General features: G+C 36.2%; 4 protein-coding genes and 1 long non-coding RNA gene across 7 annotated transcripts in view; 2 read left to right on the top strand and 3 right to left on the bottom strand.

Moving 5' to 3' along the window:
* The window catches only part of LOC127859568 (mucolipin-3-like), a 297,009-nt gene that overhangs the window by 202,618 nt on the left and 69,349 nt on the right, over positions 1–25,042 (bottom strand). The gene's annotated exons all lie outside the window — the stretch shown is intronic.
* LOC127859558 (uncharacterized) overlaps positions 1–25,042 on the bottom strand; it is a gene marked incomplete in the record, with an annotated part of 282,340 nt that overhangs the window by 62,743 nt on the left and 194,555 nt on the right.
* On the top strand, positions 130–15,577 carry LOC127859507 (uncharacterized). Its single transcript, XM_052397006.1, has 5 exons — positions 130–353; positions 2,827–2,985; positions 5,026–5,999; positions 10,046–10,143; positions 11,942–15,577. Exons 1-5 carry the CDS (start codon positions 244–246, stop codon positions 12,923–12,925), a joined length of 2,325 nt encoding a protein of 774 aa, XP_052252966.1. The 5' UTR covers positions 130–243; the 3' UTR covers positions 12,926–15,577.
* Positions 7,058–8,043, top strand: LOC127859866 (uncharacterized). Of its 2 annotated transcripts, XR_008039502.1 has the most exons (3): positions 7,058–7,169; positions 7,316–7,470; positions 7,617–8,043. It is a non-coding gene; the product is annotated as an uncharacterized LOC127859866 (long non-coding RNA). The 2 variants fall into 2 exon arrangements; XR_008039504.1 differs by lacking the exon at positions 7,316–7,470.
* On the bottom strand, positions 17,512–24,964 carry LOC127859741 (uncharacterized). 2 transcript variants are annotated; one of them, XM_052397252.1, is made up of 5 exons: positions 24,806–24,964; positions 22,152–22,338; positions 20,261–20,473; positions 19,301–19,512; positions 17,512–18,266 (listed from the first exon to the last, which is right to left on the bottom strand). In XM_052397252.1, the coding sequence occupies exons 1-5, from the start codon at positions 24,938–24,940 to the stop codon at positions 17,574–17,576; spliced, it is 1,440 nt and encodes a 479-aa protein (XP_052253212.1). In that variant the 5' UTR covers positions 24,941–24,964; the 3' UTR covers positions 17,512–17,573. The 2 variants fall into 2 exon arrangements, with proteins under 2 accessions (XP_052253212.1, XP_052253220.1); XM_052397260.1 differs by having other exon boundaries at positions 18,134–18,266; positions 19,321–19,512.

Consider the following 25,042-nt stretch of genomic DNA (forward strand, 5'->3'; position numbering starts at 1 on the left):
TTTGCTATTTAGGTAGTTAACATCTTCGAGTCTTTAGTCTGTTTGGATTTAAAAAAAAGTTTAGTTGCGTGTAGCCTTTGTCGAGAATCTTTCGCCTTATTGTTACTTTGAGGCACTACATATTGAGAATTGCGCATGCTCATTGAACGCCATAATTCGAAAAAAACTCGACGAAATAACAATTAACCGATTTTCGGATAATTTCACAAATATAACGTCTTGTGGGAGACGACGATCGCAATCATGCTTTGGCTCTTTGGAGCCATTTATAAATTCCTTGTCGATTCGATCGTCGACTTTGTTTTTTTCGTCCTTGTCGACGCGGTGGCCAAAACTCCTTTAAAAGAAGCAAGGTAGCGCTTATATAGCGAATACTTGCTTCATTCATTATATTAAATAATCAGATTATTGTGATTTACATGTTATTCATCATTTCATTTCATAAACGTGTATACTTTATACTAAATTATTTCGTCGCGAAAACATGTGACATTTCGATTTTATTTTATTCATAGAAGACTAATAACCCCAATTTGATGGTTCATTATAATGCAAATATATAGCAAAATAGGATCTGGTGTAGATCTGGAACCCAAACACCCAAATGCTGAAAAAGACCAAAAAAATTCTCTCGAGATATTTCTGGCTAGTGAAGTAAAATAAGGGTTAGATTTGCACTTTACTGGTACGCAGTTGTTTACCACTATTGACAAAGCGGGGGTTTGGAGGCGTTAGCCCCAGATACTTGGGAAATATAATGGATAAAAAGGATTATAAGGTGTTGCGTTGGTTGTTATGTTGTAGGTGTTAAGGGTTAGGGTATGCTGTTTGGTGTTAAGTGTTGCGTACCGGTAAAGAGCAATTGCCCCAAAATAAGGTCACTTCAAACAGCCGTGCTGTTTGGCTAGCTCTTTAGCCATACATGCCTGACGTCCCGATCTTGGCAGGACAGTCCTGTTTTTGGTGTGTTTGTCCCAGTGTCCTGATGTGACACAATTTGTCCCGACCTTCATAGAATACTACATAAATAATGTTTTACAAGGCAGGGCGGCTAGATTGCACTTTACCGGTACGCAGTTGTTTACCACTATTGACAAAGTGGGGGTTGGGTTGGTAGCGCTCGGTACTTAGGAAATGTATAGGATAAAGGGATTATTAGGTGTTGCGGGTCAGGGTACGCTTTTCAGTTCTTTAACGTGCCGGTAAATTGCAATTGCCCCGGCAGGGGTATAGATAACAAGCGTATTTGCGTTATTACGCAATTAAAATAACCAAAAACGTAGTTAGATTTTAAATAAAGCGAACAAAAACACAAATACAAATTTAATAACGTAATTCCCGTAAAAAATACATCAAGAAACGCAATTCTTACGAACGCCGGGAGAATTTTTTAGACTGGTTATTTTCTGTATACAAATGTATCCGGAAAGTTTATATGCCGTCCTATGAACAAAAGAAGGCAGTCTTTCTAGCGGTTATCAATCTTTGGGGTATTATTGTAATTATTTGTAGACCCATCCGATTTCTACTTTCATTTTCAAGGTCTTCAACTCAAAATGACCCGGAAATGGGGTGCATCGCTTTGAACAGCCATAACTTCACCAATTGTGCAGCGATTTTCACGAACTCGGTTTTATTCAGCGCAAAAATGAATGAACATTGATAAGAAATTCAGTAATTGTTTGTTGTTATGTACATGTACCTTTTTGAATTCTGTTTGTATAAATAATACAGTAACCATTGTTACTGTAGTTTTTTTTTATGCCCCCCTTCGAAGAAGAGGGGGTATATTGTTTTGCACATGTTGGTCCGTCGGTCGGTCCGTCCACCAGATGGTTTCCGGATGATAACATACGAACGCTTAGGCCTATATGAAACTTCATAGGTACATTGATCATGACTGGCAGATGACCCCTATTGATCTTCAGATCACTAGGTCAAGGTCACAGTGATTCAAAATAGTAAAATGGTTTCCGGATGATAACTCAAGAATGCTTAGGCCTAGGATCATGAAACTTGATAGGTACATTGATCATGACTGGCAGATGACCCCTTATGATTTTCAGGTCACAAGGTCAACGGTCAAGGTCACAGTGACTCAAAATAGTAAAATGGTTTCCGGATGATAACTCAAGGATGCTTACGCCTAGGATCATGAAACTTTATAGGAACATTGATAATGACTGGCAGATGACCCCCATTGATTTTCAGGTCACTATGTCAAAGGTCAAGGTCACAGTGACTCAATAGTAAAATGGTTTCCTGATGATAACTCAAGAATGCTTATGCCTAGGATTAAAAAACTTCATAGGTACATTGACCATGACTGGCAGATGACCCCTATCAATTTTCAGGTCACTTGGTCAAAGGTCAAGGTCACAGTGAATCTAAACAGTAAAATGGTTTTCTGATGATAACTCAAAAACTTTTAGGCCTAGTTATATTATGTATGTCATTCCCTAAATTACCCAATTGAGTCAACAAATCGGGGGTGAAGAACCCAATTAAGCTCAAAATTAGAGGTGGACATTTTTGCTTAAACTATTGAATTAACAAAAACCCTATTGCTGTCAAAAACAGGTGTGATTACCCAATATACCCCAAAAGTTATCTATAGCCCTGACAAGGTCACAATACAATTCGCTATTCAAGCTGCGTCTCATTGAGACCTACATTCAAACATGGTTTGATGTCACTAGGTCAAGGTCACTGGGGGCATTGTGTTTCACAAACACAGCTCTTGATTATTTCTAGTGTTTGCATCAAGTCATGTGAAAAAAAAAATGTAGTTAATACATGTACTTATTTGTTGTTGTTCTTCCCTAGAACTGAAGAGGAGAAGCGAACAATATGGCTGATGGAATCCCTTGCACTTGGTGTTGTATGTCTGTTGATATACATGCTGGACCACACTCCCTATGTTGGTCTAACACTCACCCTGACCACTCTGATGTACACCCAACTGGCTGGGAAAATTAAAATCAGGTAATGAAAACCTTTGAGGCTGAAATTTTGTGTCAATCTGATTATTGAAATTTTTAAAATTGTGTTGTACTTGGGGAAAACCGGGCTTTAAATTAATTGATAGTGAGACATATATGAAATCTTGGCACATGACCGTCTGATTTAATGTTATGCTAAAAAGCATGTCTAAAAACAATTTTAATGACAGCATTTAATTTTCTCAATTGGTAACCAATAAAAAATTTGAACCAGGAATGATAAATAAAATATATTAACTATCTGAAAAAGGCTACTATTTTATAAATTTAAACTTGGATGAAATTCCAAACTACCAAGTGTATGCCAATACCAGCACATTAACTGTTATTTGGTGTAGTACCAACAAGTTGTGCATAAGGGTCTTGTAATAAGAAATGTGGACAAAATAATCCAGATTTCTCAAAAGTTAATGCCTTTTGCATATAAATGTGTATTTGAGCTCACAGCAAAACATTATTTTCATTTAACACTTATTTCTAGTGCAACTTCTTCAGAACTTTATTCTTCAATGTTTTATCATTTTTTAAAAGAATTGTTTTGTCCTAATATCATACACAGTGTTCTGCCGTGAATCTTTACTGTTGGGGACAGGGACACATTAGGGTTTAAAAAGTGGGGACAAAAAGGAAAAATCTGGGGACACAGAAATATATTTGAAGCAGAATTAAATTTTCAGAAACTAATTACCTTTTACTTGCACACTTAAATTTGCTTGATTTCTTCGTACTGTGAGCCAGTCCACAAGATGTAACTTTCTAATTCAAACTTGAACATTTTTAAAACTTTTTAAAACTGTCAAACAATTGTCAGCATATTTATAAAACTTTGAACAGATTTATGGTCATTGGACTCAGCATTGCGTGTCAAAGTCCTTGTTCGATATTGAGAATTACCGATAGTAAAGGCGTTTTCTTTTTTGTGCTATTTGCACAAACTGCATGTCATTTTGTTAATGTCAAACAGTGACAAAGACAATTTTCAAAGCCAATTTGCTTGGAATGTACATTTAGGGGCAGACTTTTTTGTCATTGCTAAAGGATGTTGGGACTTGGGAAGATTCTGTTGGGATGTTGTTATTATTATCGTCATATTTTCTAAGTTAACTTGCTGGAGGAATAAACTAAAATGGAGTTTGTTTTCTTCTGCCGGTCACTTTCCGCCATTTTGATAGGTGTGGAAATTTCCTTGATATCTGATTGGTTGTTATAATCTCAACTTACCAATGCAATAAAGTGTTATTAATGTAAATTAACCATTGGCTGCAAAATGACGTCACGTCCAATTAAATAATTCGTTCTAGTTACACATTCACTCGATTACTATACTGACTTACAAATTGAATCGATTAGTTTTTATTCTTAATTTGTTTGCGCCCGCAGGCCCATATACGGAAAACGGGTGGGGACAAATCTTTTATTTTTGCGCCAATGACGCAAGGGCGCATCCATGGCAGAACACTGCATATATATTACTTTCTTTTAATAAATAAGAATGTAATTAATGATGTTGACTCATAAGACAACAGACATTTTTACATACATGTATATTATATAGAGGATAATGGTTTAATTCGGTGGATTATCGATTTTAATTCACAAGTGATAATAGAAAATAATATTTTCACGAGTGGCGCAATAATCCACCGAATCCAACAAATTTTCTTTTTATTTTATGCCTTTTTTAACAGTTTATATACATTGTTAAAGAGTTTAATGAAAGAATTTCGCGGGGATAATGACGTCATTTCGTCAAAAAAATGACGTCATTTCACAGTAAACAGTAAAAATTATCGATAATTTTGAAACAGTGAAATTATCAGTTTTAATTCACTGAAATTTCTCTATAAACCACCGGAAAGCATAAAATAAACACTCATAATATCATGATGTTTGGTAGTCATTTTCTTTTTTTAAATGCTGTACAACATGGTGCAAACTTGATTGTGAATTCATGTTGACACTTCCTGAGATTTAAAGTTCACCCCTATGGCCTTTGTTCCTTTAGCTGTTTTGATCTTTTCAGAACCTGCTGGCGCAACCTGTTTGAACGATGGGAGGAACACCAGCATCACACAGAGAATGTTCAGCTGATCAATGAAAAACAGAAATGTATGGAGATGTGGCGGAAAATCAGCATGCCTGCTCCAGTGAGCAAACCTGTGCTGAACCGCCTAACAGACTTCATTACTCGCAAATCAGAAGCAAAGATGAACGCACCTGTCAACCCTGTGTTTTCAATGAACAAAATGTTTGTTCCACCGTATCCTGCCCCAGAGACGCAGCAGAATGTGGGTGGTATGAATCCATCTGTCGGTGCAATAAATAACCCTGGTATGAGTGTGTCTCCTGATTTTTTACAAAATAATACTGAAAAACCAAAGGCGTTCGAGCCTTCCTCTTCACAAAACTACGAGTCTAGCCCAGCATTTTCAAGCACACCAAATTCAAAAGCCTCAATTTTTCAGCCTGATAGCTCTCCTATAAGACCAGTCAGTAGCTGGTTAGGGAGAGCTGATCTTAAACGTAGACCTCTTAGGACGTTTGAGTCACGCGAGAGTCCACAGTACTCCTTTTCAAATACTCAATCCAATATACGCAACAGATTCATGTCGGCATTCGGATACAAGGACAAATCTCAGAAACCAGCTGGTTTAAGAAACGAAGGGCAAAACTTGTGTTTCTTGAACTGTGTGATACAATGCTTGTCTCGTACACCAGGTCTTGTGGACAAATTGTACTGGGAAATAAACCATGAGCAGGATTGTTCAGCGGCCGAGTCAGCCATGATTTCTGCACTCACAGAACTAATGGACCAGTGCAAGAAAATGCAGGCGGATGGTGTGTTGGATCCCACACAGTTTCGGGCTGCTGTTGCCCAGTTGAATTCAGGACTTGTTGTTGCACCCACCGTCCGCCAGTATCAGCAAGACACTGCCGAGTTCTTTATGTGGCTGATGGAATCATTGCATAATGCTTTAAAGAAGACACCTAACAAAGGTACACAGCGCACTCACACTAATTTGGGGGAAGGGGTCTGCAGCCCTTATGAGGGGGAATTTTCGCGGCATTTCCCTTTTTGGGGATTTTTTCACTTACTCTCTCATTATTACATTTGTACATGTTTGCACTATATTCATTGCATTTTTCATAATTTAGTGTTTGCAAAGATTAAATTGAAATAGAATTGAGATATAATAATCATGAGACACATCTTTCTATTTTAAAAAAAAAATTATTTTTTTTTTTTTTTAGGGGGAATTTTTCACCCCAAAAGGAGAAAAAAGTATACTTTTCAGGTGGGGGACTGCTGCCGAATTTCAGCGGCAGATTTAATAGATTGAGGGCCCTGGTACATTTGTACCAAGCTCTGTAAAAACTATTCTTAATTCATGTGTGTAAATTGTTGTGGATTCTGCACAGGCTAATCAGGGACGACACTTTCCTTCTGAACTAGAATTTGGGTTTAAAGAAAATTTGTTTGAAAGACAAATTCTGATAAAGGGGAAAGTGTTATCCCTGATTAACCATTGCAGACTGCACAGTCTGATCTGGGACATCACTGTGCACATGCATTAAGACCAGATTTCCCAGTTCAAGGCTAATTTGAAATGTTAAAGTTCAACTGTTGGTTCTGTATTCTTAGGTTTGATTTTTATAGTCAGCCTTTTTATGTTTCAAGATTGTAAAAGTCCTTACACAGACTATCAGGAGAGGGTGTGTACATACATTTTATATTAAACATATTCAGTGATTTTTTTTGCCCAAAATTACAGCCTCTTACAGGCTGTTTCCCAATTGCAAAAAGAAAAAAGGCTGTTTCTCAATGGCAAAAAGTATTTACCCAAAATCTTACCAAAATTTCCCCAAAAATTTTAACTAAAATTAGATAATTATTGTTTTTGCTGTTTTGCTAAACATGCTTCTTATTCAGAATAGAAGTGTTTTTCAGTATTATTTTTAGCCGGATTTTTTTCGAAAAAATCTCGGCTTATAGATTGATGTTGTCGGGGGGGGGGGCGGGGGGGGCGGGCGGGGGGGGCGGGCGGCGTGCTCGAAAATGTTAAAGTTCTTATTTCATGGTATAACTTTGGTATGCTTGGACCTAGAGTCTTCAAACTTGACATGAAGGTTGGCCAGGATTAACAGATGACCACTGGTCATTTCAAGGTCATTCATTTGAAGGTCAAGGTCACTGTGACCTTCAATATAAAAAATGTTAAAGTTGTTATAACTTTGGTATGCTTGGACCTAGAGTCTTGAAACTTGACATGAAGGTTGGCCATAACTAGTTAGTAACCACTGGTCATTTCAAGGTCATTCATTTGAAGGTCAAGGTCACTGTGACCTTGAATGTAAAAATGTTAAAGTTCTTATTTCATTGTATAACTTTGGTATGCTTGGACCTAGAGTCTTCAAACTTGACATGAAGGTTGGCCAGGATTAACAGATGACCACTGGTCATTTCAAGGTCATTCATTTGAAGGTCAAGGTCACTGTGACCTTCAATATAAAAAATGTTAAAGTTGTTATAACTTTGGTATGATTGGACCTAGAGTCTTGAAACTTGACATGAAGGTTGGCCATAACTAGTTAGTAACCACTGGTCATTTCAAGGTCATTCATTTGAAGGTCAAGGTCACTGTGACCTTGAATGTAAAAATGTTAAAGTTCTTATTTCATGGTATAACTTTGGTATGCTTGGACCTAGAGTCTTCAAACTTGACATGAAGGTTGGCCAGGATTAACAGATGACCACTGGTCATTTCAAGGTCATTCATTTGAAGGTCAAGGTCACTGTGACCTTGAATGTAAAAATGTTAAAGTTGTTATAACTTTGGTATGCTTGGACCTAGAGTCTTGAAACTTGACATGAAGGTTGGCCAGAACTAGTAAGTAACCACTGGACATTTCAAGGTCATTCATTTGAAGGTCAAGGTCACTGTGACCTTGAATGTAAAAATGTTAAAGTTCTTATTTCATGTTATAACTTTGGTATGCTTGTACCTAGAGTCTTCAAACTTGAAATAAAGATTGGCCAGTACTAGAAGATGACCACTGGTCATTTCAATGTCATTCATTTGAAGGTCAAGGTCACTGTGACCTTAAATGTTAAAATGTTAAAATTGTTATAACTTTGGTATGCTTGGACATAGAGTTTTCAAACTTGACATGAAGGTTTGCAAGCACACTTAGATGACCACTGGTCATTTCAAGGTCATTCATTCTAAGGTCAAGGTCACTGTGACCTTGAATGTAAAAATGTTAAAGTTCTTATAACTTTGGTAGGTAAAAATGTTAAAGTTCTTATTCCATGTACATTTGATAATGAAATTGATGGAAACTTCAAACAATATGTTACTAATTTGCTAATAAAAAAATTGAGATCAAACTTTCCTAATTGTCAATTCAAGTTCATATTTGTGACCTTAAATGTTATTGTTGTTCATGTATATGCATGCATTCAAAACATAACACAAGGTTTGCTCATGCCTTGAAAAGTACTTACATTTCATTTTGACCTTTGAACAATATTTCAGTAATTTAAGTATTGCATTGACAAAAACACGAAAGGTACTTTCCTGTCATTTAAATAAAAAATCCGGCTTCAATGCGGTCATCTCCGACCGCGGAACTCTTGTTAATAAGGTTGAACTGATATGGGTTGATGGGAGATAAAAAAAAATGTTGAAAACAAATCTATATCTTTTTAATTGATTTTTTTTGAAATCTTCAATTGGGAATTTTAAGGTCACATTTGGGGGAAATTTTTTTTTTTCAATTTGGAATGGGGCTGAATACCGAATTAACGGAAAAAACACTGTATGGCAAACTTTGTCAATAAATTCAATAATTGGTTTATTGAGTTTATTATACAGCAATTTAGTTTCATATCACTTTATAATATAAATTTTAGACAGCAGTTAAACATGCACTTATAAACAAATGGTATAGTATACTGTTATTTATAATCGTTTAATAATGTTTATTTTTTTCCACTTTCATGGTCTATCACTGTATCACATTTTTTTCTGAATCACAAAGGCACAGGCTGTAAACTGTAAAGTTGAAAAAAATCACTGATATTTGTTGTTAAAGCTGTTGCAAATGTGTTTCTTTTGCATCTAATCTCAGGAATGCTTTCACAGGAACATATTTGGCTTTTCATTTGCCACAGTTTTTGCCATGATTTTTAAAGGAACCGTTTTGCAGCTGTTTGAATAGTGATAAATATTCATATGACTATTGAAGGCATACTTGATGAATTGTTTTTATGCCCCTGAAGGAGGGCATATAGTGATCGGACCGTCTGTCTTTCCGTCACACTTTCGCATTTAGGTTTCAAAAAATGTTCATAACAAGAGATGTGTTTGTCAGAAACACAATGGCCCCTTCTGCGCTGCTTTGAAGCTATACATTTGACCTTTGACCTTGAAGGATGACCTTGACCTTTCATCACTCAAAATGTGCAGCTCCATGAGATACACATGCATGCCAAACATCAAGTTGCCATCTGAAGCAACATAGAAGTTAAACTTCTAAAGTTGGTTTTGTTGCTAAGTTGTAAAATAAATTTTGAGGCTAACATTATCCATTTTCAATACATATATTATAAATGTATCTACATGTATAATATATAACACTATTTAAAAACTGTCTGATTCGGCAACATTTGCTTTAAGCAGTAATAGCCCTGGCCAAAAATTTAATTGAATCATTAAACATGTTATATTAAATATTCATCTGACTGTGCCAGCATTGTGTGCCGATGGAATAAACTTATGTAACTATGTACATGTAAATCCAGTTTGAATATTTATCATTGGTTTGAACTAAGGATGTAAGTAAGCAGGAGCCCACAAGCCTTTGGCCCATAAAATGTTAGTTTGGGCCTTAGATTATGTAGAAAGTATGCGTCTTCTTAACAGGAAATACTGAAAAGGTGGGGGTCGCCAATAGGCGTAAAAATGAAAGTTGAAATTCCTTCTGCATGGTGTTTTAGCCAATCCCATTGTCTAATAATTACATTAACGCTCTGTTTGCAGACGTGGAAGCTGATTCAAACTTAGTGATGTTGAAGTTTATATATGGCGATCTCTCTGACAGACGGATAAGTGATCTCAAGAAAGCATGCAGGAGGGAGGTAGGTTTTGTTTTTGTGTATGTTGTTGTTAACATGAAAATTTCTAGTTTTTTTTATGCTCCCCCAAAATTTATTTTGGGAGGAGCATATCATAGTCGCCTCCTCCTCTGTCCGTGCGTGTGTTTGTGTGCGTCTGTCCGTCCGTGCACAATTTTTGTCCGGGCTATTTCTGAGCAACTAATGACCGGAATTCAATGAAACTTTATGGGAAGCTTCACTACAAAGAGGAGATGTGCATATTATCAGTGGGTTCAGATGATTTTTCACAGAGTTATGATTGATTGATTGATTTTTATTCAGGTTTTAAAACACATAATATACAAGTTATCTTTCAAAATTACATAACAAATTTTAACTAAAGGCATTTGTGAGATTTCTGCTGATCAAAACCTATGGTATAAAAACTGCCATAAAATAATATAAAATATGATATGACAAGGAAAATGAACACAAAAGTGAAACAATGTAAAATTGTCTTAAGGAAGCGTATCACCTCAAATTAGATTTTAAGGGAACAGATCAGCAACAGCCTCACACTTAAAATATGATTTAATGTGACTATAATATAATATAATATATTGCTTGATTATCACAGTTTAACATGTCACATATATTTGTTATCACAGATTTTCAGCACAGACTAGTAATTTGATATTTTATAGAAACAAATTCACAACTTTAGGGAAAACTTAGTATGTAAAAAGAAATAACTTGGATAATATAGTGTAAAAACCTAGGCCCTTTGAAATTTTCCATTAACTCTACATATTGTGCAATTCTTGTCCGGGCTATTTCTCAGCAACTAATGACCAGAATTCAATGAAACTTTATGGGAAGCTTCACTACCAACAGGAGATGTGCATATTATCAGCTGGTTAAGGTCGGATGAGTTTTCACAGAGTTATGGCCCTTTGAAATTTTCTATAAACCGTACATATAGTGCAATTCATGTCCGGGCTATTTCTCCCCAACTACTGACTGGAATTCAATGAAGCTTTATGGGAAGCTTAACTACCTTGAGGAGATGCGCATGTTATTTGTGGGTTATGGTTAGATGATTTATTTAGAGAGTTATGGCATTTTGAAATTTTTAAGTTGCTAAACCATCCATTGTATTATTTTGTCCAAAGTTATGCCCCTCAAGACGTTTCCTTTTATCGGAATATATAGTGCAATATTGTGACAAAAAAAAACAACCTTTGGGGAGCATCACCTGTCTCAGACGGTTTCTTGTTTAAAGAAGTTTTTTAATGTTTATTTTCTGAATAGCGATTGTTATTGTCCAGCTTAAAATGTAACTGATTTATTGTTGTTGATTTATTTTCTCCTGTTTAAATAGTTAATGCCTTGTTGAAAGATTATGACACAATTAAGGTATCTTGAAACAGTAAATTGTACTTGTTTAAAAAACAACAAATGTGTTAAAAAGGTTTTAACGGGAGTGATTCTTGTTATCTAATGTAAAAAGAGTAAATTAATATAAAACGGAATACTATTATTTCATTAAAATTAAATATTTGATCCTAAAAGCAATTCTGTTCTTAATGTTACACATGGAAGCTGGATAAAGTAACACACATGTTTTCTAAATAAAAGCTTTGATTCTGAAAATGAACCACCAGTGGAGTGCTCACAGACTGGTGCTAATGTTTAACACAAGTAATTTTACTTGCCAAACTTTGTTGACCTGTTAATTTAATAATATATCATGTTAACATAAATGGTGATGGTCCTTTAATACCTGTATAACAACCAGTTATAAGTAAGGCAAATGTTAATGCAGTTTTCTGTTCCACAGATTGACTCAGCTAATGGTCTCAACAACGACAGCTATGCAGAGCCAATACAGAGACTGTCGGACCTAGAATGGCTGACCTACAAACAGTCCAACCACTCTGTGGTGGACAACCTGTTTACAGGTCAGCTGGTGGAGGCCTACCATTGCCTTATAGACAACCATCTTACCGTGACCACACAGACTTTCAACATACTGCCCGTACCTATTGTGTGTCCCCGGGATCTCTCAGGGCTTGTCCACCTGGAAGATTGCTTCACAAAGTTCTGCAATGTTGAACATCTAGCAGGGACTGAGGGCTTTCAGTGTGGTCATTGCAACAAGACAAACTCAGTAGCCAATCACTGCCCTCCGTCAGGGCATCAGAAAAACTTGAGATCCAAAGTTGTGCAAAGTTCGCAAGGCAGCGTAGACTCAGCATTTCATTCCACATTGTTGTCTAATTCATCATGCATGTCCCCCATACCTCGACCTGATGGCTTAAATGATAGTGGTTTTCATGACAATGTATTTCGGACGTCCACACCCGTAGGTGAAGGTTCAAGGTTTGTGTTCGCCTCGCGGAGTATCCGAGAAATTGAACGGCGGTGCCTGTTGCGTCAGCTTCCAGAGTGTCTTGTTATACAGCTCATGAGATTTTCGTACAATCAGTTCACACAGCAGAGTCGGAAAATAAATTCGGCAGTCAGTATTCCAGTGAAAGGTCTCGATCTCACAAGCATCGTGTATGACAATGTGACAAATAGGGAGGACATGTCGCCTGGGCAGAGGGTGAAGAAGTATGACTTGTACGGGGTGTGTGTTCACCTGGGGGCCGAGTCCACCAACTTTGGGCATTATATCTGTTACTGCCTTTCTGAAAACGGAATATGGTACAAGTTTGACGATGAGCTGGTATGGGAGGTGAACATTGACTACGAAATGACCACCAGGGAAATTAGGGAAAATGCGTATCTCTTGTTTTATAAAAGGGCAAAAGATGTATGAAGTGGCAGTAAGTGCCAGTCATGGTGTTAGAGTCAAAATGTATGCAACGGTTATGCTGCTTTAAGAGGCAATTTCAGATCATCTGTTGAATGGTTAAATTGGCATGTTTGCCATACTGCATTGAAGTTCTGTTCATTTGTAGGTTGTATGAATCTTGAGCGATTTATATGAATGGTTGTCATTGAATTATTTGGCAAAAGGAAGGTGGCCAGCCTTGTCAACCATGCTTTTAAAATGCTTCATATATTTTATTTTATAGCATATTGATTTTTCAACAATCAAAAATTAAGTATGAACATGAGGGATGTTTATCGTAACATTTTATAGCTATGAATTATGTTTACAGGTAATAACAATGAATCAATTAAATTGAATGGAATGTTTTTGATTAAAAGCATCAGGTGAATGTTAATCAAGCTTGGCAAATAAGTGTGGATTACTTGTAGGCCTTGGTCTGCGAAAAGGGCGTTTGATGCATGTGCTTAAAGTGTCAAACCCAGATTAGCCTCTGCAGTCCACACAGGCTAAGAAGAGACGTCTATTTCCGCTTTTATTGTATTTTTTGTTTAAAGGAAGACTGTTCTAGACAAAAATCCTGTTTAAGTGAAAAGTGCTGTCCCTAACAAGCCTGTGCTGACTGCACAGGCTAATCTGGGACAACACTTATGCTTGTGCATTTTAAAACCCCCTTTTTACAAAGCGAGGCTCATTTGTTTTATGATTATGTGTTCTTCACATGTACATGTTATCTATTGCTTTAGACATGTATTATTTTATCCTGTAGTTACAACAAACATACCCTAATTGTTTATAAATTTCACACTTTCAATACATATTATTTCTGCTATGTTCAACTTTAATGCCACAATACAAGCCATTCCTCTTACATTAATGAAAGGTTTAAACCATGGACCTTTGCTTGTTTTCTTTCCATAATAAACGGTAACTGTGCAGCATTTAGTTTTGTTATGGCATCACTTTAACTTACATCTTACATGGAATGTTTTTGTGGTTTTGACATGATGAATAACTTATAGGTGGAATATAAAAAATCAAGCTATAATATACTTACAAAAAAGTAGGCATTGATCTTTTAAAATAAATTGTTTTAAAGTTCTTATGCCTCCATCTGTTTTACTTTAGAAGAATATGTACTTTACAGCGGCTTTTTTTATGTGCCTAATTTGACAAGTACCAGTACCGCGCCAAAGGAAAAAGTCGGCTCAAAACCCCTGAAATTTGGAACATTGGCATTTTGAAATCTTCAGATTTGGGAATTCTGCAAGGTACTTAATTGCACAAATCCAATACAATAATCCTAACATTCATGTTTGCTGAATACCGGTATTCAGTTTCAGAGCTCTTTTTTTGTTCACTTGCATATACGTGTAATGCACTTTGGAACAAAACTGATATTTTGTAATTTTGCCTCGAATGGAGAAGTGCCTTTTAGGTGTGTTTATAAAGAAAGAAAACAATTGCTGTACAGATATATCAGGCCGATAGGGTACTTTTTTTCTACATACATGTATTTTGTTGTAGAGCTGTTATCATATTTATGGAATACTTCACTAAAAGATTTTCTCTTAAAATAAACATAACTGTGTCCTATAATGTATGTTGTGGCAACAGAAATCTATTAATTGTTCATGTTAACAGTAAGAAGTTATTTAATGCTTTTATCCATTGAACACCAATCTGATTATAAAATGACACGAGCTCAAGTGGTTTTATCATGTTGCTGGGCATTTATAACAATGTGTACTTTTATGAAATAAGATAGTCAAAAAGTCAGGATTGTGTGTGTGTTTGTGTGAGACTTAAAATGGCAAAACCTTGGCAGCTTTCATAAGAAGAGTGAAAGAAACCCAACTAAATTAAGCCTTGTAATAATGCTTATTTAAAGCGGGTATATACGCTTTTGTCAAATATTTATGAATTTATATAAAATGTGTAAAAAACTTATTATATATATATTTCAATATAGATTAAAATAAAAGTTAAGAAGAACATGTGTCGAAAAATGCGAAATAAGCCAGATATTTAATTCTGAAATTGAAAACGGCTGTACAGCCGAATTCGCCAGCATGTAAACCATACATGTACGATGTGAATCTAAACTTAGTGTAACGGTTTATTTGAATTCCTGCAACGATATCTATTCATACGACACACGAACACTAACTCCGATCCTTATACAAAGACGAATGCTTCGGTTATTGTAGGAAAATATTTACGTCACAATCGGATTGGGGCGCTAATTTGTCTTTGCTGCATTTTATGAAATTCTGCTTTAATGTATAATTTTTCTTGCCCATTTTATGTTATTGTAACATATTTTATCAATATATTACAATTAAACACATAATCGTATATACCCGCTTTAACACTTAGGGCAAAAAATATTTAAAAAAATTATTAAGCGGGACTCTGGGAAGACAGAAATTGTCAGGAACTATGAATTTTTAATAGATATATATGTATCTGAAAAAGAAAAAAAAACGGTTTGTTTTGGAGGGTTTGTTTTGTTTTCATCGTACCTATGCTACTTTGTTAAAATTTTGTACTTTAACACACTTGCATTTGTAATTAATTTATTTCACATGAGTGAAACATTTTTTGTATATTTTTGTATATTAAATATGAAATACCTGTGTTCACTTTCTTGTCTATACCCCAGTAAAGGTTTTAGGAGGCATTATTAGTTACACCGTTAGTAACTGACTGTGAATGGGATATACACCCTCTGTAATTTCATACCATACGAGAGCGAAGCACGAGTATGGTATTAAAGTACTGAGGTTGTATATCCCATACACCGTCAGTTACTAACGGTGTTTAGCGATTATATCTCAACCGACTACTTGATTACTCGGGTAGTATGGAAATTACACGGGGTGTATGAAAAATACTCCATGGGCATGTGACCGCTCTAAGCCGATCGGATTATGTCATTCTTGTAGGAGGTGAGATATACTCGAATCTTCCTGTTGGTGGTCAGTCTTTCCGTCTGTTATGCTGCTCATACGTACTTCATGACATGAACTGGTTTCTCAGTTTTCTGCTTATCAAATTCAAATTATAGATACACTGTATGTTGTTGATACTTTATTGATAGTTAAGTGCGAGACATTATTAGCATGTATCTCAAGATATTCTTTGCAGAATTATGTGCCCTTGAATTTAGTCGAATTTTGGATATATGTATCTACATTATTGTACATCGGTTCTTTGTGTTGTGAGAAGTGTTCTGTGCATCAAAATGAAACTTGATACAGTCGTTTCTTATGCTTCATGTATGTAAAAGTGCAATACCAAGCTTTTGTGTATTTTTTGCAGAGTTATGTGCCCTTGAACTTTGGTAATTGATTAAATATATCAATTTGAAGCCTTTTGTCTCTAAGTCTGATCTGAAGTACACAAATATGGAGATACATTTTACAAGTTTTGCACCTCATTGAAATGAGCCATAGAGGGTTTTTGTCAAATTCAATGACTGTTCTAATTAGTTTTAATAAAATTTCGAAGCATTTAATCTAGAAAACACTCCTCTAAGATCATATGCATTGGTATTCTGGTTACATGGGAATAAAGGAAGATTCCTATTTATCTCCTAGTCCAAGGAAACGGTCACAGAGCTTGTAACTTGACATTTCTTTCTCCACAATGTTAAGAGATGGCATTGACCTGTGATCCTCCATATTTGCATATTGGATACTTGAGAGGGAAAACAACACAGTGGTTTTCAGGAAAACAGGTCCACCCTCACGGGGGGCAGCAGTACGAACAATTCTCAAACCATTGCACCTGTTGACAACTCAGATGCAAGTCGAGGAATTATTATGTTAGTGACAGCGTGACCCTCACTTTTGGGCCAGTGTCACAGGTATTGCGTTCAATAAGTCCTCTCAACAGTGAATGTGTAGGACATATTATTTTAAATTGCATGGCTGAATTACAGGTACTGAAGTTACAGTCTGCACAACTTGTATCACGTCCTTTCTTTGATAATTTACCTTGAAGTATGGTCATTACCTTAATTGCTTTTTAAGCAGCACATCCTCCCTAATATTGAAGTACGAGTCACACAAATTTTTTAAGTGCCAGTAGTTTACTGTCGAGAAATTTTGCAACATACCCATCTTTGACCCTTTAGAATGAACTGGACATGTAAGCTAGAGCCACAGGTCTTGCACATGACATGCCATATCCATTAAAGAACAGTTGTGGCTAATTGTTTTGAAATGCATAATGAATTATGAACTTAATCGGGAAAAGCTCTGACAGTAAGCTCGCACTTGCACTGACAGTCAAACAAAAATAGGTCTCATCACAGACCAGCCTGGGCAATAGCGCAGTGGGGTCAGGAGCTGCCCTGTCTGATAACGAGCCAAAAAACCTTTCGTGATTATTGCTGACAGTGTAGCTCCTCACCCGAGTGCGATTGAGTAGGCATGCCCAGAGCTAGGCTGGACACATTAAGTAGGCATGCCCAGAGCTAGGCTGGACACATCAAGTACAATACCCATTTAATACCCATTTTTGAAGGATGCATATGATTTATATGGAGCTAACAGCAAGTCATGTTGACAAAAAAGAAAAAATATTTATTTTCTACTTTTTAACAAACTTATGACAATTTTCAACATCATGATACATCTGCTATAACCATCATATGATCAGAAGGAAAAAATTCCTCTGCCAATATATTGTAAGTTATATCGATAACATTCACAAGTACATTTTTTGCATACATGTATAAACAAATAAACAAAACAATGGACAGCAGAAGCTGCCAATATGGAGGCAGCCGAAATATCGGCCATTTCTGGCAATGTCGTAAAAGCACATTTGTTTTCCTAGAGAATTTAGCTTGAGTTTCACATAACTTTGGATTAAACAGGCAACACTTAAATCCAAGTATTGAATAGACAACATCGCCATATGAACTAGAACCTATGCTCAATATTGCTAAAATTGAATGAAATAAATGGACAAGAAATAATAAAAATATTACAAATATGACTATACCACGTTTAAACGTCTGTTCATTGCACTGTTCACAGTTTGGCAACCTGCAGTTGTTCTCGTTGCCCACAGCAACACAAATCCCACAAATACACGAGCCATGAGGTCCACAGTCATGTCTGCAAGGATACCCTGATATTCCATGATAAGAGAGCCATGCTGATTGGACGACGGTTACAAATCTGGACCAATGGATGGCGCCCTCATATCTCTGCCTGTACCTTGAACCAACTCCTAGAAGCTTCACTGATTTCACATGAAGATGGCTGCTCACAATGATTCTGTCTGGACGGCTTTCTAATCCCGGAGTTGGCTGAAAGAGATATCAATACATTTACTGAAGGTCAGTTTATGGAAGCTTGGCTGCATCAAAAGCGCTAGGCTGAGAGAGAGACTTTAAAGTCTGTTTTATGGGAAGAACCAGGATTGGGTCTCTTAAAAGTTCCATGAGTCGGGATTGAATCAATGCCATAATCCCAAGGAAGTCGCCATAACGATGTTAACATTAATCAGAAAACATTTTACAATTATGCAAAACTTTCTTTTTTCCGAACAGAAATTTTTCTTGATTAAGACCTTTCCATTACACTAAAGACACATCAGCTTTAACTGGTATTCATACAGACCTGCAAGCTGAGCACTAAAATGCAAAACTAGTCTTAAATTAAATGGTAATACATGTACCTGAGAGAAACTATATGTGTAAACACCATATTTATTTGAAAGACACTACCATGGTCAATTTACTTGTGAACATATTTACTTGTTGGACTGTCAAACACTGATTGAAATTCATACAATCCTGGAAGCCCTGCTTTGTTAAACTTTGAATAGGATTGCTCAGACTGCAGGTTTAATATAGGCTGGCTTGTTACACTGTGTTGGCCTCAAATAAAAATATAAGCAGTGTTATGCAAAAAAGGCTTTTATGCCACATGCTGGTAACTTACCTCAACACCAGTCTATTCATTTGCACAGTCTGGTCCGGAGCTACCCTGTGTGGTAATGTCACCACAAGACCTTACATGACCTCACAACTATTGGCCAGACTGAGCAAATGTCTGTCTGCATATGGCATAAGACCTATTTTGCATGAAGGGGATCATATTTAAATGAGGGCCTGCTAAGCCACACTGCTAATTTCCATGACTGGTTTAACTGCTTGCTATAACAGACCAGTAACAATAGAATATGCATATCTTAATGATTGCATAAACTGATATATCAGTAATTTCTTCACAATTAATTGATGTAAATCATAGCATACCATATTAAATCATAGCATACCATATTAAATCATAGCATACCATATTAAATCATAGCATACCATATTAAATCATAGCATACCATATTACTGAATGTATGACCTTTCTCCTCTGGATTGGCAGATACCCATGCATCTTTGTATAAGCCTTTGTTTATGCTTGGCCATTTGCTGTTGATGAGGCGTGTACAAGGGTTGTTGTGGTCCAGCTTATCTGTCACCAACCTCACAGGCCATTCATAGTCATTGTAAGTGTTGAAGTCACCCAACAGTATCACATTCTGCATATCTCTTTCTGAAATCAGTTACCCAAGTTCAAATTATTAGAAATGGTGTACTAAATATGACGTTTGTGTTTGGTTATTAATTTTATTCAGCATGACAGTACTTGCATTATGCCTTATGGTCCGACACATGTCAAAACATCAGAAGTTATGAACAAGAGCACCGCATAACGGGTGCCACACTCGGCTGCGGGTGCAGTTTTGAATAAATGACAGCTTGTCAGATTTTTTTTTAAAGAGGTCACAGTGACCATGACCTTTGACCTAGTGACTCAAAAATGGGTTAGAACTCATCAAGGTGCAGCTACATATGAAGTTTCAAAGTTGTAGGTGGAAGCACTTTGATTTAAGAGCCAATGTTCAAAACCTTAACAAAATGTTAAGGTTTTAGCACGACGCGGACGTCGGATGACACGACGAGCTGGCTATGACAATACCTCGGGTTTTCTCCGAAAACAGCCGAGCTAAAGCTAGAAATAATTATTTGTAGTAACATTTGTGTGTGTGCAAAACATAAAAATTCCATGATTGTTATATTCAAACATACAATTAAGGGATGTGAGCAAAGAGAAAATCTTAATTTTTCTAATTTTCTTTCAACTTTTATTTTCTTTAAACATAAGAAAGGATTCATCTTGCAGGAATATTGAATAAAAAACATCTTCAGAGTCAAAAATGTGTACCTCAGTATAAAATTGAAATACTTTGTGTCATGCATATTGCACTGAATACAGTTCTAGAACTCTGCAGCAAACCTACTATTAACAAAATTAAGCACATCTGCAATATTCTCGCATTGTTGCTGCCTGTAATATGACAAGTGGACAGCAACCAGGTCAAAGATAAGCCCAGCTGCATCTCTGATTCGCACACTGACTGCAAGGCGTCTGTTCTTGTCTGGATTCTGTGTATTTGGGTGCAGAGAGGTCACAGTTTTGTCCACAATCTCACATCGGCTGATCACTCCAATACCTGTACATCAAAAGACACAATGGTTCATCCTCAACCCTCAACATACATTTGATAAATACAATTTGCGACCTTTTTTTCTTCTTTATAAAGTGATTATAAACAGCACTTTACCAATCAAGGAAAATTTTACACAATTCTCAATTTCATTTAAAAGTAAAAAAAAATCCGCAAAAGGAAAGACAATTTAGCAAAGTTCGTATCTGCAAGTGATCGAATAAAATGAACACTGAAACTGAACATTGTAGCATAAAGGCATGTAAAAGAATTCTCAGATAGGTTAAGTTCCCATAATTTCCAGTCTTAAAATTTCACAATGCGAATTTGCCAAACCTTTTGTGTTTTCCCAACTTGGGTAGTACTGGAACTTTTCCCAGTTGGGAAAGAAATTGCTGAATATTGAAACTTATGCAAATACAAGTACTGATATCTGACACTGAGAGATGCATGTTATTATTGTTGATGAAAAAACATGACTATTAGTTACCATCAAAAAATATAAGTAAGAGTTTTTTAGTTAAGTTATTTGTACATGTTCCAAAAACCTAGTTTAATGAAACAATGTCTCGCTCCTTCATTGTGCATACCACAATCCCTTTATATTATTATCATTAATTTTCCCATCATGTTCTAGGAAAACTGGTATTAAAGCAAGTGTGTCAAGCGTCAGTCCTGATTTACCTTAGCGGAGGCATATCAGGGATATGGCTTTTCAATCTTTGTTGAAAGGAAGTCTCTTCTTAAAAAAACAAGAAACCATCGGAGACAGGTGATGCTCCCCAAAGATTTTTTTGTCACAATATAGCACTATATATTCAGATAAAAGGAAACGTCTTGAGGGCACAGTAGTTGGGGGGACAATAATTTTTTTATATAAAATTTCAAAGGGCCATAATTCTGTGAAAAATCATCCGACTAGAACCGCTGATAATATGCACATCTCCTCTTGGTAGTGAAGCTCTCCATAAAGTTTCATTGAATTCCGGTCATTAGTTGCTGAGAAATAGCCCGGACAAGAATTGCCCTATATGTACAGTTAATGGAAAATTTCAAATGACCATCACACTGTGAAAAATCATCCGCCCAGAACCCGCTGATAATTTGCACATCTCCTCTTGGTAGTGAAGCTTCCCATAAAGTTTCATTGAATTCCGGTCATTAGTTGCTGAGAAATAGCCCGGACAAGAATTGCACTATATGTACAGTTAATCAAAAATTTCAAAGGGCCATAACTCTGTGAAAAATCATCCGACCAGAACCCGCTGATAATATGCACATCTCCTCTTGGTAGTGAAGCTTACCATAAAGTTTCATTGAATTCCAGTCATTAGTTGCTGAGAAATAGCCCGGACAAAAATTGTGCACGGATGGACACATGAACAGACGGAAAGACGAAGTGGGGACTATATGCTCCCCCCAAATTTTTTGGGGAGCATAAAAATCAAATCTAGGAGGAGAGTGTAGTCCCTGATTAGCTTGTGCAAAATGCATAGGCTAATCTGGGACAACAATGAACTCACATGCATTAAGAAGGCTTCTTTTTCATCTTTTATCACTTGGACGACTGAGCAATCTTTGAGTGGAAGTTCAATTGATCAATGCTAATGGTCTCAGCTAGGGTCAACAAAGCTGGGGAAACAAAACAAAGAGAATACCCAAACATTTGACACAATGAACACACCTTCTTGGCCCCTGGGAGCATCAATCATATCAGCCAGAAGCGTGACATTAGTAGCCATTTTGTAGTAGGACCATTTGTACTCTCTAGGTAACAATGTCCGTAATTCTTCTAACTGGTTGTTTGTGGTCAATCTTTCACTACCTCTGACTTCTTGCAAAGCTATGACATCTACCTGTGAATCCTTGATCTGAAAAATAAAGAGCTATTCTAATGTATGAGCAGGGATGTTTCAGGCCTTTCACCAAGGCCTTAACACACAGGCATACCCCTGTGCCTGAAATTAAAAATCAGGAGTAGTTCCTTATTTTCAAAATTTTATATTTTTGTGTTCTTGTTTTAGCTCTTAAGTAATCTAGAATGTAATGTGGTAGGTTCTTGTCAAGTCGTGGGTTCTTTTTGAGTTGTGGGTATAGGTATCGCTTGAAAGAACATTTGCACATGATGCAGTTATTAACGTTATAGTGGATGTTATTGCGGGTGTGTATGGTACTATCAGATTTGCGCGGTTAAACACATTGTAAATAAAAAAATTGACACGGCTTTAACGGGAATTAAATGATTCTATTTAGGTAATCATTTATTGTTGAATTGTTTTCATTAATTAAGCAATTCTGTTACTCGTTTCCTCAATACAGTACACTCCACGCGTTTTCCCCAAAAAACGCGCTCCCTCCGCGGGTTTTTTTCTGCTAGCGAGTGTTCACGCGGCGTTGGAAGAGGGAGGTGAACTCGATAAAACGCTCGGCGTTACGCCGCGTTCGCTAATTCCCGCGGCGTGTATTACTTTAGGCTAGTCGGTAAATGCAGACACTTTCCGTTCTTATCAGTGATCGCCGCGCAACGCCGCGTTAGCAGTGTGCTACTGGGCATGCCAAAAAATAAAAACATTGTTATAATAAATTGTTTAAATACTGTAGTACATGTATAAAAAAGATAATTGTATAGAAAATTAATACGTATCAAAATTGTTTTTTAATTCACAGGTACGTCTACAATATGAAATAGTCTAATATAATACATTTGACAAATTAATATTTAAATCAAAACACATATGACACAAGAATAAATGTTCCGTAAAATTTCCAAATGAGAATAATAATTTGTAATCCGAAACACACTACGATTTTTAGTTGTTAACACGACGTTTACAAATGCTTCCAATATACAGTCATCATTAGATTTCCCGACAAAAGCGCGCGAAAATTATGCTGCAATGTACAAGGTCAAGGTACAATGTATACTCCTGCAAAGCGTGCGTGTATTTATTTTTTATACAAACTTTGTAGCGCAGAGAACATTGAATTTTGTTGATTTCGGTTAAAAGTTTCTTTGGTATTTATTAACGAAATTATATCGCGAATAAGTTGATATTTCCTCTAAAATAATTTCAAATCTAACATGCCGAATCTTTATCGTTACGGTATTTTAGTAGAGTAATTATTTTAACACTAATTGTACTATAAACGGATTAAAGAAGACATCTAGGCGGAACTGGATTTTAACTGTTTGACGTTATGAAAACACGCAAAGCTTGTCTACTGACCTATTGTGTAGACTGCTGTCTGCGGTGTTTTGACAAAAGGGATTAACATGTGTGAATGTCACTCTGCCGATTTGGTCCATTATTACTGGTAAACATTGTTTAGAATGTCGACGCAACAAGAATACAACTGTGAATATTAAATGCAATTATCAACTCAATAGTTACCACCTTTTAGCAATCAATGGAATAACCTACAAACAAAGAGAAAATCAATGCATTAGCGAGCAGAGAATTGACTTTGTTCCGCCAATTAAAACCATTCCTTATGCATTCGTTGAACGTGTTTACTTGAGTAAGTTATGCCTTTAGACAGAAAGCGGCTTTTCTTTGATTACGTCAAACTGTCAATTCACACAGATTTGCGAGATTTTTAAGGTCCTTGGTCATTTGTATACATGTTCAGTATAGAAAATCACCTGCTAACATGAAAACTTTGGATTAAATTATCAAAATAAAAACAATATTGCAAACTGTGTTTATATTAATTGGTAAGTATTAGTTAAAAGACGACGTTTTGTGTGTCGTAAATCAACGAGTTTTCTATACAACAACAACTTCTTCTACAACCACGTCGGGATCGATCTATCTTGGTTGTTTTTTTTAATTGTAAATATTATACTACATGTACATGTATGTAATTGTAATAAATGTAATTTTATTTGAAAATCAGGAATCAACAAAATAAAATTGATCGTTATCTCGTAAAACGCGGAGTTTCCCCCGCGTTGCCAACGCGGAGGGCCGCCGCGTCGGCTTATCAGTTTTGCCGATCGTTAACCGCCGCGTCCAAAATCATGCAAACGCCGCGTCTAGCGGGATTTTCTTAATCTCCCTCCAGGTCGAAACCCGCGGAGTATGGAGGGAAATTGGGGAAAACGCGTGGAGTGTACTGTACGTGGTAACCGAACGATAATTCAATTTAATATTGGAACGATACAAGAGTTAGATGATGTATTAGCAAAATTATCTATGAAAAGAATTAGAATCATTAGAGTCGGAATTGTTTTTTGCTTGTTTGACGACAATGCATACAATCTTTTTAATTTTCAAAAACTGCTAACAGTAACAAGTCCTTCAATAATTGTTTTTTTGAGAGAAAATGAAACACTACCATTTCAACAATTCGTGTCTTTCGCATTTCCCAGTTAAACATCTCGTTCCAGATATTGTAAGTTGCAACTGTTAGCCCAGAAGAAACGTTAAGAACATTAAGAATAGATATCACCAAAAGATATTTTGCAGTCATGTTTAGATATTTTCATCCGGGACATTCAGTTTAATGTTTATCAAAAAATTTGACAAAACGCTTTTCCATTGGCTAATAACAGTACTCATCTGTCTACATTGA

The sequence above is a fragment of the Dreissena polymorpha genome, chromosome 1, assembly GCF_020536995.1.
Source record: "Dreissena polymorpha isolate Duluth1 chromosome 1, UMN_Dpol_1.0, whole genome shotgun sequence".
Taxonomy (NCBI): Eukaryota; Metazoa; Mollusca; class Bivalvia; order Myida; family Dreissenidae; genus Dreissena; species Dreissena polymorpha.

Bases quoted from the DNA above. Each gene is read 5' to 3' on its own strand.
- LOC127859507 (XM_052397006.1), top strand. From the start codon at position 244: ATGCTTTGGCTCTTTGGAGCCATTTATAAATTCCTTGTCGATTCGATC. The intron at 6,000-10,045 runs GTACACAGCGCA...CTCTGTTTGCAG, and splicing joins AAAGAAGACACCTAACAAAG to ACGTGGAAGCTGATTCAAAC. The intron at 10,144-11,941 runs GTAGGTTTTGTT...TCTGTTCCACAG, and splicing joins AGAAAGCATGCAGGAGGGAG to ATTGACTCAGCTAATGGTCT.
- LOC127859741 (XM_052397252.1), bottom strand. From the start codon at position 24,940: ATGACTGCAAAATATCTTTTGGTGATATCTATTCTTAATGTTCTTAAC. The intron at 22,339-24,805 runs GTAGTGTTTCAT...TTTATTTTTCAG, and splicing joins AGACACGAATTGTTGAAATG to ATCAAGGATTCACAGGTAGA. The intron at 18,267-19,300 runs GTATGCTATGAT...TATCTCTTTCAG, and splicing joins GTCATACATTCAGTAATATG to CCAACTCCGGGATTAGAAAG.